Source organism: Bemisia tabaci, chromosome 8 (assembly GCF_918797505.1).
Source record: "Bemisia tabaci chromosome 8, PGI_BMITA_v3".
NCBI lineage: Eukaryota > Metazoa > Arthropoda > Insecta > Hemiptera > Aleyrodidae > Bemisia > Bemisia tabaci.
This window is the reverse complement of record NC_092800.1, coordinates 8,933,416-8,948,427: the sequence shown is the minus strand read 5'-3', so window position 1 is coordinate 8,948,427 and position 15,012 is coordinate 8,933,416. Positions and strand designations below refer to the sequence as shown.

General features: G+C 39.5%; 1 protein-coding gene across 1 annotated transcript; it reads left to right on the top strand.

The window, feature by feature from the left end:
• Nucleotides 1-2,807: 2,807 nt before the first annotated feature.
• Nucleotides 2,808-13,242, top strand: LOC109043233 (uncharacterized). The gene is made up of 3 exons (XM_072303540.1): nucleotides 2,808-2,816; nucleotides 3,502-3,849; nucleotides 12,642-13,242. Exons 1-3 carry the CDS (start codon nucleotides 2,808-2,810, stop codon nucleotides 12,891-12,893), a joined length of 609 nt encoding a protein of 202 aa, XP_072159641.1. The 3' UTR covers nucleotides 12,894-13,242.
• The last annotated feature ends 1,770 nt before the right edge of the window (nucleotides 13,243-15,012 follow it).

Sequence of the window (15,012 nt, the reverse complement as noted above, 5' to 3'; positions counted from 1 at the left end):
AAAACATTTTGGACATCTCAAAATTTTAAATACATATTCCACGGCTCCGTGTTTAAGTGCTCAAGCAAAATATTGAAACGTTGTGTATGAGAAGGCGTCTTTCATATTTTTTTCAGTCTGATTTGAAGTTTCAAAGGCCACGCGCCGTATACTGTTCTGTGATTCTCTCCTTAAAAAGTCTTATTTTGCAATTGGAGCGTTGTTCGCCACACCTCTTTTAGTCAAGGATCGTTGCACAGTGGACCAAGTCAGTAGGAGAGGTCGGACAAAATTTGGAAAATTTAAAAGCTTACAACTCAGTTCATACAAAACTTTTAGATTTTAAAAGTGCTTCCATTGGTTTCCTCGTGAAATTTTCCTCACCGTAAAAAAAAAAAAAAAAACAAAACAAAACAAAACATTGGATCTAGAGTCCGGACTCTTAAAAACATCGACAAGAAAAAGGACTCTTGATTCAATCATTGATTAATCAGATTTAAGCTTAAATCAAGAACCAAGCCTCTTAATCTGAGCGGATTTCCTTTTGATTTAAGCTTAAATCTGATTGAATCAAGAGTCCTTTTCTTGTCAACGTTTTCAAGTGTCTGGACTCTAGATCCAATGTGTTTTTTTTTTCCAGTGCTCTAGAAACACCCCTAAAAGTTGTAATGCGACGAGTTAAACATAAAAATGTGTAGTTTTAGCGAAAAATGTCATGTCCGACCTCTTGTATAACAGCTCATTCTATTGTGCGTTGTGAAACACATGGTTGGTTCCCCGTTGCTGACACGAGTGCTGCCGTGCTGAGGAAAAACGCCGTATGAACATTCGAATGTTGCCAAATTTCCTCTCAGAAGATGTTTAGTTTTGAAGAGAGTAATGAATGTTTTTCCTTGAAATTTTTGGACTATTTAAATCAAATTACGAACAAAATTCACCAAAAAATCGGAGGAAATATATTCAAAAAATTTTGCAAAAATTCGTGATTTGTCAAAGGACATTGAGCAAAATCTGAAGGCTCATACGGCGTTTCTCCGTGGCACGGCAGAGTATTGCCTTGCTTAGAAAGAACGCCGTAAAAGCATTCAGACGTTGCCAAATTGTTTTTGCTAAAACACAAATTTACCGGAAACCTCGTGACTAGTTTTCTTGAAGGGGTCTGACTTGGGGTGGGGGGGGGGTTATTGGTTTTGGGGGGGGGGGGGGGGGGGGGGGGGGGGGGGGGGTGTGGTTGTGGGGGGGGGGGGGGGGGGGGGGGGGGTGGGGGGGGGGGGGGGGGTTGGAGTGGTGTGGGGGTGGGGGTGGTGTGTTGGGGATGGGTGTTGGTTGATTTGGTAGGTATGTGTTGGTTGGGGGGGGGAGGTTTTGTGGGTATTATGGAAATGGGATGTGTGGGGGAAGATGTTTGTAGGATATATAAGGAAGTTTTAATATGAATAAATAGAATATGAAATGGGGTATAAGGGGGAAAGGTGGATTAAAGATAAAAGAGAATATGGGTGATGAAAAATTTAGAGAGTATGAAAGTTAAGGATGAGGGGGAGGTAGGATGTAGGGACCGGGGACGGGCGGGCCATCAATTTTATACGTGAGTATTTGTTTCATCTTCATCTAAACTGCACACATACATAAAATCCGCTTTTACAGCGCTCTCTGGCGATCTGCGACACCTAGCCGCCAATGTGCTGATGTCTCCCATCCTCCCAAAGTCCCTCAGGGAGTTGACACTCTCTAATTTTTTTCCAACCCCCTGTCACCACCCTTTCACTGCGCGTCCTCTATGTCGCCTCCCAGGAGGCACTCTATCAATCGGAAGGTTGATGTGTTGACGATCTAAACTCTATTTTAGGTAACTATCTATTAGGATCTGAACTATGACTATCCTCACTAGCGCATTATAATTCCTACTCATACTTGCGACCCTCATCTAACGAGCACACTCTTTCTCCACGAAAACGAATAACTTTTTGATGTGAAGCCACATCTTTGATATCTTTACCATCATTACAGGGTTATCTTTACAGGGTTATCTTTTCACTTTGTTATCTTTACAGGGTTATTCAAAAGTCACGCACCACTGGCCGTAACTTCAGTTCCAATTATGATATCGACTTGCGGTTCAAGACGTTTTTTCTCATATCGAGGGGGAAACTTTTTTAGGTACTCTCTAGGTTTTTATTCCCTCTGGGGGAGGGGGACGGGGGGCAACTCAAAAAGTATAATTGGCCACCCCCCTCATGGCCAGTGGTGCGTGACTTTTGAATAACCCTGAATATTTGTCCGATTCCCAATATTATGATTCCTGTTTTCCATTGCTAAGAGGAGAGATTGCGAGAAATTTTTGGCGCGAAGTATTTATTGGCGTCCCACACAGGCGCGTTTTTTCATTGCCTCTCGCAGCGAGCCTACGTGCTGCTCAGCACGTGCCCGTGCCCACTTCTTCACACCCCCCCCCCCCCGCCCCCCCCCCAATAATACGCCAAAAATTTAGACTACAGATGAGACGTGAGGAGAAGAGAAAAGGTGACCGTGATTGAGGATTTGTACCCACTGACGTTTCTCTCTACACACGTAAATCGGCTGAGGTGTTGTGGTTGGCGACTTGTTTCAATGTTTGCGGTTTCAAATTAAATTTTAAGAAATGTTCATGTTTAAAAAGAAAAAAATCAGTAGATGTACCGGCTTCAAGATATTTTCGATTGAAGCTGTGAAGTTACAGTCTTCAGTCGCGGATAGAGATGCAAAATAAATTTTTTCCTTCCAGAGAAAAGTCCAAGAAATTTCAAATAACATCTCATTATACCGTGTAAATTTCATGAAATTTCAATATGAAAAAGGTCAGTTCTATGAAAGGCAGTTGTAGAATCTCTAAAATGTTGAAATTAGGCCCCGACCCATTCAGCTATGTCAAAACTTGTCAAGAGAGGCTCTTTTGCGGCCCTGCTCAGCAAGTTTAGGGGGCCGATCGCCAAAGTATAAAGCACGGCCGAAAAAATTCCATCAAACCATTGTCGTCACCGATCCATGAAATTCTTGTGACCATACTTCTTTATTTTTGAGATAGTTAACTTCAAACTTTCATCAAAATTATTGAGCCATTGATGTATCTCATGTCGATCCGATCTTTTAAAAATAACTCGACTGAACTCATATTTGGTCTTATGTCGAAGTGGCAGTCCCCCACACACAAGGAACTTTTTCCCCTGCAATCTTTGTAGGGACCGTTCAAGTATTCCGTGCGGCATTTTGGTTGACTTTAGGACCTCCCCCCCCTCCTCTGCCAGTAAGACATCCGTCAAAAAATCTTTAGCCTTTTGTTTGAAGCATGTAAGACTGGCTCACTCCCCCCCCCCCCGCTCATTTTTGGAAAAGCCTGGAGAATATCTGAAAACCATTTTTTTAAAAATTGGAGTCTTCTGTGAAATTGCGCTTGACACCCCCCCCCCCCCCTCAATGAGTGGCCCTTTAAGCCTTTGAAGCGCTGAAATCTCTAAAATTTCATTTTTTGCCGCGGAACTTCAGTCCCACCCTGTAGGTTTAACTCTAGTGACAAGGAGACCCGTTTGCGATACAGCTTTGTATTCAAAATCTACAAGTGGGAGCCTTCCGGTGCAGGTTTTATCTTGTTCTGAGCCTCGTCACTTCGTCAGCTATTTTGATTTTGGTGTCCTTTTTCCCGCTGCGAGTCCGCGGGGCCTCTGGGTTCAGATTGCTCCCCACGCGCCTGACCTTGGCAACGAGAAAAGACCGATATTGCGTCTCTGTATCGCTCATCCGTTGTTACTCCAGCTCGAGATTCCGAACAGTGCGGTCCTCATATTTTCACTGTGCTCTCACATCGTTTGTTTTTTCGCTTTTTTCAAAGGAGAGGTAATATTGCATTGTTTTTTTTTATGTTTGTGACCCTTCGAGAGGAGGGGAGCTTTCGAGGTCGAAGACGGCTTTTTCAGGAAGGCGATTTTGTCTGTTTGGGTCGGGCAATCGAAAAAATACTTTTTCGAAAAAATCACGCTCTTGCGCTGTGAACGCGTGCATGAGGCAAGGGTGGGTAGGGACAGCCCCCTCCGACTTAGTTTTCGATGAGTTTGTTAACCTTGATTTTAACCTAGAGAAGAACCGCAAATTGTGTTCTGGAGACACCTAATTTTTAAAAAATTTTCGCGCATTTTCGCATTTTCGAGATCCCCTGTACCAAGCCCCCCCCCCCTCCCCTAAACAAGGGCAATGGCGAAACGTTCGTTAAAAATCGATTATCGATATTTCCCCATTTGAAGCTACGGTAAAGAATAGATTAAAAAGGTGTTCATCGCGGACATCCTGTCCATCGATTCTTTTTCATAGGTTTAAATGGCAGATCAGCCAATATATCGCAAAACACGCCACGCTATTGATCCTAAGGTCTTGTTTTTCCAAACTGGCCCCCAATAGCCATTCCACGTGCCGCCAATGCTCATTATCTTGCATATTTTTAATGTAGTTCATTTCAAATTAGGAAAAGACGTATAACGCAACGAAAACTGTTCAGAAGTCAAGCTGAGGCTGTCAGGAAGTTAAGTTTGAGCTTCTCTGAAAATTTAATTGCCGATTACGAAGATCCCTACTAATGAGAGGGTTCACATTTTAATTTTAAAAATTGTTTGTTATTTTTGAATTTTAGTTTTAGGTAATTGGCTCTGAATTGTTGACGTAGTGAAACAAACGTGCGATATATCGCATCGAGTAAATAAAAAAGATCGACAGATTTTGACTTATCAGCCAAAAAAAAAAAAAAAAAAAAAAAAAAACGATAGCCCCCGCCTATGGGTCCATAGAATCATTTTCAATAAACACAATTGGAAGCTTCGGAGGAAGGAAAACAGGATTTGGCTACGAGAGGAAAGTATCATTCGATAGAGTAATCGAACTGCGTATATCGAATGCAACTTTTTTTTTTTTTCTGTAGTTGAAAACCGCTCTTCATTTCTCCGAAGCATGATTTGGTTTCGTCAATAATGATTTTTTAGACCCATGCGCAAAATCTGTCGCTCTCTTTATGGTTCAAAAATCTGAACCTACCGAGATTCTCTGTTGAATCGATGCTATATATCGCACATCAATTCGGAACGAATTACCCTTACGGAGCGCCGCACAGTGGATCGAGTTAAATGGATAGGTCGGACATGAAATGTGTTTGATTAAAACTGCAAATTTTGATGTTTATTTTGTCACATTTCTAACATTTAGAGGTGATTCTGCAAGAAAATTTCACGGAGAAACCAATGGAACCACTTTTAAAATCTCAAAGTTTGGTATAATCAGAGTTATAAGCGCTTTAAGTTTCCAAATTTTGTCCGACCTCCCCTATCGACTCTATCCACTGTGCGGCGTTAATAAAAGAGGGTACGCCCAAAATTTGTCCTCTCGGTTTCATTCACGGGCGGAACCAGGAACTTTTTGCAGAAAGGGGGGGTGGTAAAGGGGCACCTCATCATGAGGGATCTGAGGGGCATAGTCAAATACCGCACCAAGGGGAGTTCGGTGGAACACGCCAGTGGCTCCTAAAAGGGGTTTGGTGGGGGGGGGGGGGGGGGGCTGTAGTTCGAGAAAATATTGAGAAATTAAAGCGTTTTAGAATCAATGTTGGTATATGAGGATTTATCGGTAACAACGGCGGATGTGAAAAACTACCTTTTCGAAACACATTCAAAAAACAGTTTTGGTATCGAGTAAATTTTGAGAAAATATTATTTGAGATGTGATCTTCGAGATCTGTACATTACGCCAGAGCCAAACATATTAAATTTTTGTGTGAACAAAACAGTTTTTTAAGCGTGTTTCTAAAAGGTAATTTTTCACATCCGCACCATTGTTACATATAGGCTTCATATATCTACCAAAAAATCGTTCAAAACTCAATTTCAAAAATCACAGATGTTTCCTTAGCGTTTAAATCAGCTCGGAATTTTTGCGTGTCGACGCTGCATCAAAGACTATTCTTCAGATTAGGCAACACTGTTTTTTCTTCGTTTCTATGTATGTATGTAAATCAATCGATTCATGGTGCGACAGCTTGCCTCGCGAATATCGATATTTTCAATGGATTCAAATGAAGGGAAAAACAGTGCTGCCAACTCGCGAGAATCGCATTTGTTACGGACGCGACGAATACTTTCGTTTGGAACGTGATTAATTTATTATTGCATGTAGATTTTAGCCTTGAAATTGCACGTTCCTCCTTCCTTGGAAACGTGATAACCCTACCTGATACCGAAGCTTATCCGAATGCCCGTGAACTTGCCACTCTCCACTCTCTCTCCCGGAAAAAGTGTCGCTCGCTTTAGACGGATTCTAAACATTGATGAATCAGTCGACTTCGGCTCAATGGACCTGTTGCATGCAAGAGATACAGCCGCGCGAATAGACATTTTAGAGGTTAAATGGCACGAAAATTACGATGGTCACATTAAAAAAGTCTGAAATACACTCCTTACTGCGCAATTTGCGTTGTTAGGAACGCGCTTTTCAAATTTCCCGCGTCTGGGGGCAGTTTTCTAATCACCGGAAACGAACAAACGACGGGCTCGGTGATTTCCGGAAGATGTCGACTCGTTGTTGTTGTTGTTATTTTTCCTTCAGTTTGTTTACAAACCCAACGTGATCTCTTATAGTGGTCCATATACGCCTTATGGCAGTAACCAAATCGATCAACTTTTAAATATCCAACGCAATCCTTCTACATTTCATTTCACGATATCACGAGCTCCGATTTTTAGGTTATGTTGTCAGTTTTAGTTGACCGGAAATAGCCGCGAGTCGCCGTTAATTGTTTCCGTAAGAAAACTGCCCCAGACGCGGGAAATTTGAAAAAGCGCGTTCCTGACAACGCAAATTGCGCAATAAGGAGTGTATTTCAGACTTTTTTAATGTGAGCATCGTAATTTTCGTGTCATTTAACCTCTAAAAAGTCTACTCGCACAGCTGTATCTCTTGCATGCAACAGGCCCATTGGACGTATTTATGCCAAAAGGAACTATGTCCCACGCAAACCCCATGCACATAGTTCCTTTTTGCATAAATACGTCCAATTGAGCTGCTTGGAGGACAAAGCGCATAAGTGTAGTTCTTGCTACTTCGAGAAATACGTGTTTGAAGTTTTGAAACCACACGGATCCTTCACTGGAAAAAAAAAACACATTGGATCTAGAGTCCAGACTCTTAAAAACATCGACAAGAAAAAGTACTCTTGATTCAATCAGAATCTAGCTTAGGTAAATCTAGAGTACCTGTATAGGGAGAGTAGCGACAGATCGGTTCATGGAGGGCTTAGGGCCCAAAAGTGCAGCCACCCTTCTGAGCAACTTCTAACACACAAAATTTCACTGCCAGCCTACAGATTTCAATTCTAACCAAGATGGCTAAGAATGTACATAAATGAGCGTTCTTTCGCAAAAATAAGTAAATTTATGCAAAAAGTAAGCCAAATACATGCTTTCTAAACGACGGTTCGTAACAATTGTATTTGTAAATCGCTCTGGACATTCGGAATTCATAGGTTGGCTGCCCTTTTGGGCCCTAACTTTATTCGCGGAGGCATCGGTGAAGGCCTGATGGACTTTCGGAGTTTCAGATCTGTCGCTACTCTCCCTATACAGGTACTCTAGGTAAATCAAGAACCAAGCCTCTTAATTTAAGCGGATTTCGTTTTGATTCAAGCAAAAATCCGATTGAATCAAGATTATTTTTTCTTGTCAATGTTTTCAAGAGTCTGGACTCTAGATCCCAGTATGTGGTTTTTTTTTCCAGTGATTATTATTCCTCATGGCGGAAAGAAAGTATAAACTGACTGTCTGATGCTAAAACTTAATTTGGGAGCGAATTTTCGCAGAATATACATTCAAGACTAGTTTTACTTGTAATCATTAATACCTCAACTGTTTCAAAAACTGCACTTATGCTCCTTGTCCTCCAAGCACTCCGAGTCCACCAATTGAAGGACTCTGAGGACAGGACACCGGGAGGTAGTTTTTGAAATGATAGAGCTATTAGAGAATTTCAGCGGCAACTATTCTTGAAATCTTGTCTGTGAAAAATCCACTGGTTTAATCCAATTTTTAAGCGGCAAAATGTGACTTCGAACTTTCTTCCCGCACCCCCGAGTAGGAACAACCGCGATAAGTTGCGATTTGATTGGAGAATGTATCGCGATTTTATCGATGTCGATTTATTTCAATATTAGCTGATGAAAAATTGCGATATATTGCAATTTCATAGTATCAGTTTGCAATAAAATCGCGATTTTATCGACGGCGGTTTATCGCAATATCGTCGAAAAAAAAAATCGTAATAAATTGAGAATTTTATGGAACGCGATTTTGTAGACATTAAATTATGCGACAAGATTGAGTAGAATTGCTTAGATATTGATGATCCCAGCGATTTTATGATAAAAAAATCGCGATTTTAATTTCAAAAGATCGTGATTTCTACGTTGAGAGATTCTACTTGGGCATAAGGCTCTATATATTTTTGAAACTTTAAACAAATATTTCTCAAAATAGTAAAAACTGCACTTATGCGCCTTATCCTCCAAGCTCCCCAACTTGTCAATATTTTTGGAAAAGTCATTACCACTTCAAATTTATGATCCATGCGGGAACGAATAAGATGGAAGTATAGAGGTAGTATATTCTGGTGTAGCGATAGCATTTCCTCTCTCAGTTCAATGTGTAAAGGAACTACAAACTTACCTTCAATAGTTTTCTATTGGGCCGCTTTCCTGCGACTTACGGTTGATTCTCTAACAAGAATCAACCGTACGTCTTTTCTCTTACGAGCTGTCCGCAGTTCAACGAAGAGTTTGTCATCTCTCCTCCAATCCACTATGCACTAAAACCATGGTAAATTGATCTTCTTTAAGGCAGCGGTGCATTAGGAAGGTCATGTAATTGCATATTGTGCCTGCATGTGGTTACTCGTACCGACTCATTACCAATTACTGTGCCCCAGAACTTGATTCTGATCTCGTCCATTAGCTTCCCTATCGTTCTATTATCGCATCAGTTGTTGAGATTCCACTCGCCACACCCGCGGCATTGGTGGATCCAGCATTTTGGCAACACCCTGATTATCTCCATTTAAACCTATGGAAATGTATCGATTCTTGGAAGGGCAGGTGCCCTGACAAGAATCGATTATTTAGCATAGGCTTAAATGGAGGAAATCTGGTGTTGCCAAATTGCTGGATCTGCCAATAATGCCCGCGGGCTGATTATCAAACTTCATTGATGGAACTCTAGACAAAGAATATTGACTGAGAATATAACGATCCTATTGGTGGAAGAGGGTGGTTGCATTAGACAAAAAGGTACCTAAGTAATCGACTATCTAACAGCAATAACCCACGAAAGACCCTATAGTTAGTCCATCATTTTCTCCCCTTAGTCTATAACAATCACACGTTTCAACCAGTAGAATTGTTCCAGTCTTCCTTGTCTATCACTTTGTCAATCCATTTCAATAATCAATCCGCTGACACGATAGTGATAACTGACGACGGTGATAGTGAGTAATCATCGGAGATCCGCTGTGTTGCCAAAGTTAGCAAAAATTGTACACGGAGGAAAGAAAAAGCGGCGGCAATGCATGACAACGAAAAGTGTAAGCAAAATGTTGGCTCGTTCTCCTTTGTTAGATTAAAACGGAAGCTAAGTGTCAAAACGCCGGAAATGAGATACGTGTTTTTGCAGTTCCACCACCGATTCTTGGTATGTTTTCCTGTCAAGTAAACGAGCCCATTTCAAAGTCAAAGAAAATAGCGGCAAAAGTGCGGAAAAATGAATTTTATGAATCGACACTGTCGATGGATTCGTATACGCCTCATCCGCCGTACATTTCTGTCTCATTTTAGCTGCACTGTGACTTCGCTTTTGAAAAAGTCCCTCCGAGAAAAATTTAACTTTTTGCGGCTCTAATTTTTTCGAAGTAAGCTGAGCGAAACTCAACAATTAATTTTAAATCGAAGAGGTGGCATCTTTAATTGTAAGTCGCAAAAATAAAAAAAAATATGCCGATATCATTGTCATAAATGCGCGTATCAGAGAATTTCGGCGGCAAAACTCACGTGTCTCGGTTTGCGACGTCGCAAACGTCTTGCTATACTGCATATTTTTAGTAGAAAACGACTCACGTCAATGCTTAAGAACTTCGATGATTTTTCCTCTCTGTATGTGCGAAGCAAATTCTGAAAGAACTTCAAGTAATAATGCTGACTAGTTCTCCTTTAAAAAAAAAAAAAAAAAAAAAAAAAAAAAAAAAAAAAAAAAAAAAATAGAGGCGGAGATTTCGAAATACCTTAAACGAGGCACGTGGTTTTGGGAGTTTTGCCGTTGATTTCTTGAGATAGATTTAGTCTGCCGTGCTAAGGAAAATCGCCGTATGAAACTTCAGGCGTTGCCAAATTTTCATTTATAAAACACGAATTTCCCGGTAAACTTATGAATATTTTCCTTCCCATTTTTCCGGTAATTTTGCTCGCAATTTCACCTGAAGTTCCTAAAAATGTCGAGGGAAAACATTCATAACTTTCCGCATAAATAAACGTTTTATCGAAGGAACTTTGGCAACCCTCGAATGTTCATACGGCGTTCTTCCTTAGCACGCCAGTCGTAGAGTATTTCGTTTATAATAAAAAGGCGGATTAAAATTATCTGACAATTAAGTGTTACTTCATCTTACAAGTGACCCACGACGGAGCTTGAGATAACATTGACAGTGATTATTTATGCGTGAGGTAAATTCGATCGGTGTTCGCCATTTTTTTATCGAGATCGTCTCCGGTGATTTGTACTCAACTCCACGACTAAGGTACGTGGGATTGGGCTCATTATCGACAGACACTAGGTTCAAAAATGAACTCTACAAGTAGAAAATCATGTCCGTAATATTCTTGTCTTCGCAGTAATATTGCCGAAATATATAGAGATTTATATTCGGTTTAAAAATATCTTGTTGCAAAGGGACTGCGGATTATAGATGGCCCGTTTGCTTTCTTTTTTCTTTTTAAAAAAAATTGTGACATGCTAATGAAATGATTATATCGTCACCTTGCGACCAAAGTATCTCAAGCGCAATGCGACGTTTACAAATTTCCGCCGCCATTTTATTTTTCCACAGAGATATTGTTCACTGAAGCTGTCCGAAAATTTCAGTGAATTTTCTTTGCTCTGCCGATAAAATTCAGTGAAATTTCCGAAAATCCAGATTCAACCAACCATTTCTCTGTATTAAACAGAATTGCGGCGGAAATGTGGAAACATCGCATGGCACTTGTGATACTGTGTTCGGAAGGCGACGATATCCAACATAGATCAATCGATGTTTATATAAATTTCGATAGCTGGTGGGATTTCAAAATTTTGGTCCTTGTTCCGTAGCACATCTAAAAATCTCGATTTGCATTTTTCTCGTTTTTTGACGAATCTGTTGACTCCAGGATATTTTGCAAAAATGGTTTCTACAACTGCCAATTTTTTTCAAAATGAAGAGTTGTCCAAAAAATAGATTAAGTAGAGGCAGAGCGTGGAGGAGGGATCACCTCGTAGCGATGCAGTGACTGATTCCCCTCTTTAACTATTAGACGGTGAGATAGGCAACTAATCGTGTTCCGAAGTGTTCGGTGGTATTCAGCGGATATGAAGGCGCTTTTTGAACGCGCACCTTTACGTTTATCCCAGCATTTTGGCTGTGTCAATTCTTACACGTATTTTCAGTACCAAATTCCTCTCTCCGGAAGCTTGAAAATGTATCCCAAATTTACTCAGCGTTCTTCACTACACAATAATTGTAATATTTCATCTTGCTTTTCGATCAAGGCGACAAGTCTTTTCTAAGGTATATACCAAGAGTGCAGAAAGTGCTTAGCCTTCCCAGTAGTCAAACTTGTCCTCCCATTTTAAAAGTCCCTTCCCTGACCCAGAATTTTTAGCTTCTTAATAGCCTCTTTTTGTTTTTGATTCAAAAATTGTCGTGATTTCGCAAAAAATAAAACGCGAATTTCACCGCAGTTCTACCAAAAGGAAAAAAAACGCAAATTTTCGTCCGCATTTCTATGTAAAACAAACTCTTCGTGATTTTTGAAGAAACACGCCATCTCAAAGCCTTAACTATCAAGCTGGCCTTCCGAATTTTTCACGCGAGCGTGAAAGTTTTTGCACTGCACTACCACTGTGCAACCATTCAGCTCCTTTAAAACGTTTAATAGGCTCCTAATCCAACTATACATTCTTCTAGAAAATTTTATCAAACTGAAAGTCAAAAGAAAATCTCCATAGAGGCTGCGCTGAAGAGAATTTTCCTGGAGAAAATTTCAGCAAGTTGCGATCACCATCGAATTGAAGAGCCTCATCTTAAAAAAGAATTGGACTTCATTTTAAAATTAGGAACTATACAATTTCTGTCTCAGTTTAAAAACAACGTGTATACCATTATTTTCCCCATGCACATAAGTGTTTTTACCGGTGAGCCAGATATTTTAGTTCCTAATTGCAAAATGTTGGCCAATTAAACGTGCTTAAAAAATGTCAGAAAAGGAATATCCTTCGTGCGGCTTTTGATTTGTTGCCAAGATAGTGCGATTTAGAACTCGTGAGAAAAAGTTATTCACACTTTTAACTTTTGCCTTTCAGAAAATGCCCCAAGGAAACGGAAGTCAAGGTGGCAACGGAGGAGGTTACTCCTACCGCTCATCTGGAACCAACTCCCAGGGTAACCACTACTGCAGTCGCGACTATGGCTCATCCGCACCAAACCCCAATTCCTACCATTACAGTAACACAAATGGGTCCTACTATTACAGTAACCCCAATGGCTCCACCTATTACGCTAACCCGAACACCGGGGCCGCAAACTACAACCCACCAAGCAACGGAAAGCAGTAAGCTCCAGCTGAAACTATTTTGCCTCACCGGTGTTTTTTTCCTTTTTTCTATTTTTAAAACTTAAAATCTCAGCACATTTTATATTATGAGTGCTTATTTTAGGAGTTCTTGTCCTAAAAATATTCGGAGTGTTTTCAAAATTGTGTTTTTACCGATTATTTTGTAATAACTAAACGTATTCCATGTTTAAAAGTTTATTTTTACTCCGAGAATGTCTTTTTGCGACATTTATCCCCTCTAAAGATTTTTTTTTTTTTTTTACCTTAAGGTATATTGAAGTATTAACAGTAATTTTTTTCCAAGTATGTATTTTTGCATTCAAGAATAAAAGTTTATTTTTTCCACGGAAGCGACTCTTTTAGTAACTTTCCACCAGCCAAAGTCTGATTTTAAAAATATTGAAGACTGAAAATTCCTCATTTTCCGGACGAAGAAACGTAACTCCACTCAAATGTTGCTAAATTGACCCAAACAGTTCAATTTTTAACATTAATGCATCCGCGCAATTTTTGTCCAAAATCTGTCTGATTTTTGCATGCAATTAGAAGAGAAAACACTGTTATGTTCAGTTAGAAATTGCAAAAAATCTCCTGGTTAGAGATGTAAGTTGCGCGGAGAAATTTGACAGCATTAAACTGTAGTTACGATTTTTCGCGAGGGAAGCGACAAATTGTTGAACCTAATGCAGCAGTTATTTATTGCCCTCAGTGTTATCTTTCCGAAAATACGATAACATCCTTGTTCTTGAAGAGAAAGTACACCTGAATAGCTATCTTTTCGATGATTTGAAGTTCCAATTTTATTTGAACTTTCAGGCTGAAGTGTGTTAGGTAAGGAACCAAAAAAATAAATAAATAAAAAAAAGTTCATAAAAAATCCTCGGAACAGACATAACTGATTAACTTCAACGTGTAGTTTTCAACAGTTCTTCAAATGAGTTTACAATTAGATTAATTAGTTTTAATAAAATTCAAATGCCTAAAGATGCAGGCTTATGGGATCAGGTATTGCCCGCACGTACAACGTTGCCAAATGTATGTAAAATTCTCAAAGCTTCAAAAACGAATATTCAAAAATATGTATGAAGAACTATTCGGTCACAGTCCATTTTTCTGAGTTGAACTGCAGAAATTGATAAGATTTCAGCTCTGAATAAATGATTAAACATTCTAGAGAAATGAGATTTCAAGATAATGGGTCTCGGTGATTAGTTGTTCTTAGTTTCATCAATGATATTTGGCATAAAGAGAGCACTGATATTCAACACAGGCGACGTTCTTCATGATACGGTAAGTATCCAAAACACTTTTTTATATCGATGGCCGAAGTGCGAAACCACCTATCTCCGTTGCAGTGTGTGATCGCGTATCAAATCTCCAATGTGATGCCCAAATAAACAAGCCAAATTAACTAGGAAAAAAAAAAAAAAAAAAAAAAAAAAAAAAAAAAAAAAAAAAAACAGAGAAGAAACATCAAAAACGTTTCCAAAAAAATACGTTGACTAGTTTTTCGAGGAAAAAACAAGGTATAATAGGAAGTCTGCAACGTCGCAAATTAAATATACGTGGTTTCGCCCTTCAGTAGTCAATTATGGAAAATAGATGGGATTTTGAAGATTGCGCAGTTTGTGCGTTGAGGAGTGAATTTTAGATACCTATTTTTGATGAGCCCAACATTATTTTCAGGAGGTACACGATGTTAAATAATAGACTACGTGGGTTGAACGTATTTACCTATTCCTTTTGTTCCACTGACTTATTATTTGGAATGGGCATGATTGATCGAAAGGAACTGACCAGATTTAATTAAAATTTTCATAATAAGAAGAAAAAGAGAGGCTTTAAGACATTGTGACAGCACAATTCTTCATCTTTTTACACTGCAACGATAGCTGCAATTTTTTATTCAAAAATTCAGACTTAAGAGTATGCAGACTTTATTGTCCATACCATAGTCTTCGAAATGGTTAGACAAAGTGCAAAATTGCGTATCTCCATTCCGATTTTTCTAAATTTTTGTTCCAATTTTGCTTTTTCAAAAAGAATGAAGTCAACTTTACAGCTTAAAATTTAAACCGAGTATTCTGCCGATAGAAAAGAAAAATCAAAGAAGTTTCTGA

Bases quoted from the DNA above. Each gene is read 5' to 3' on its own strand.
- LOC109043233 (XM_072303540.1), top strand. The intron at 3,850-12,641 runs GTAATATTGCAT...TTTGCCTTTCAG, and splicing joins TCGCTTTTTTCAAAGGAGAG to AAAATGCCCCAAGGAAACGG.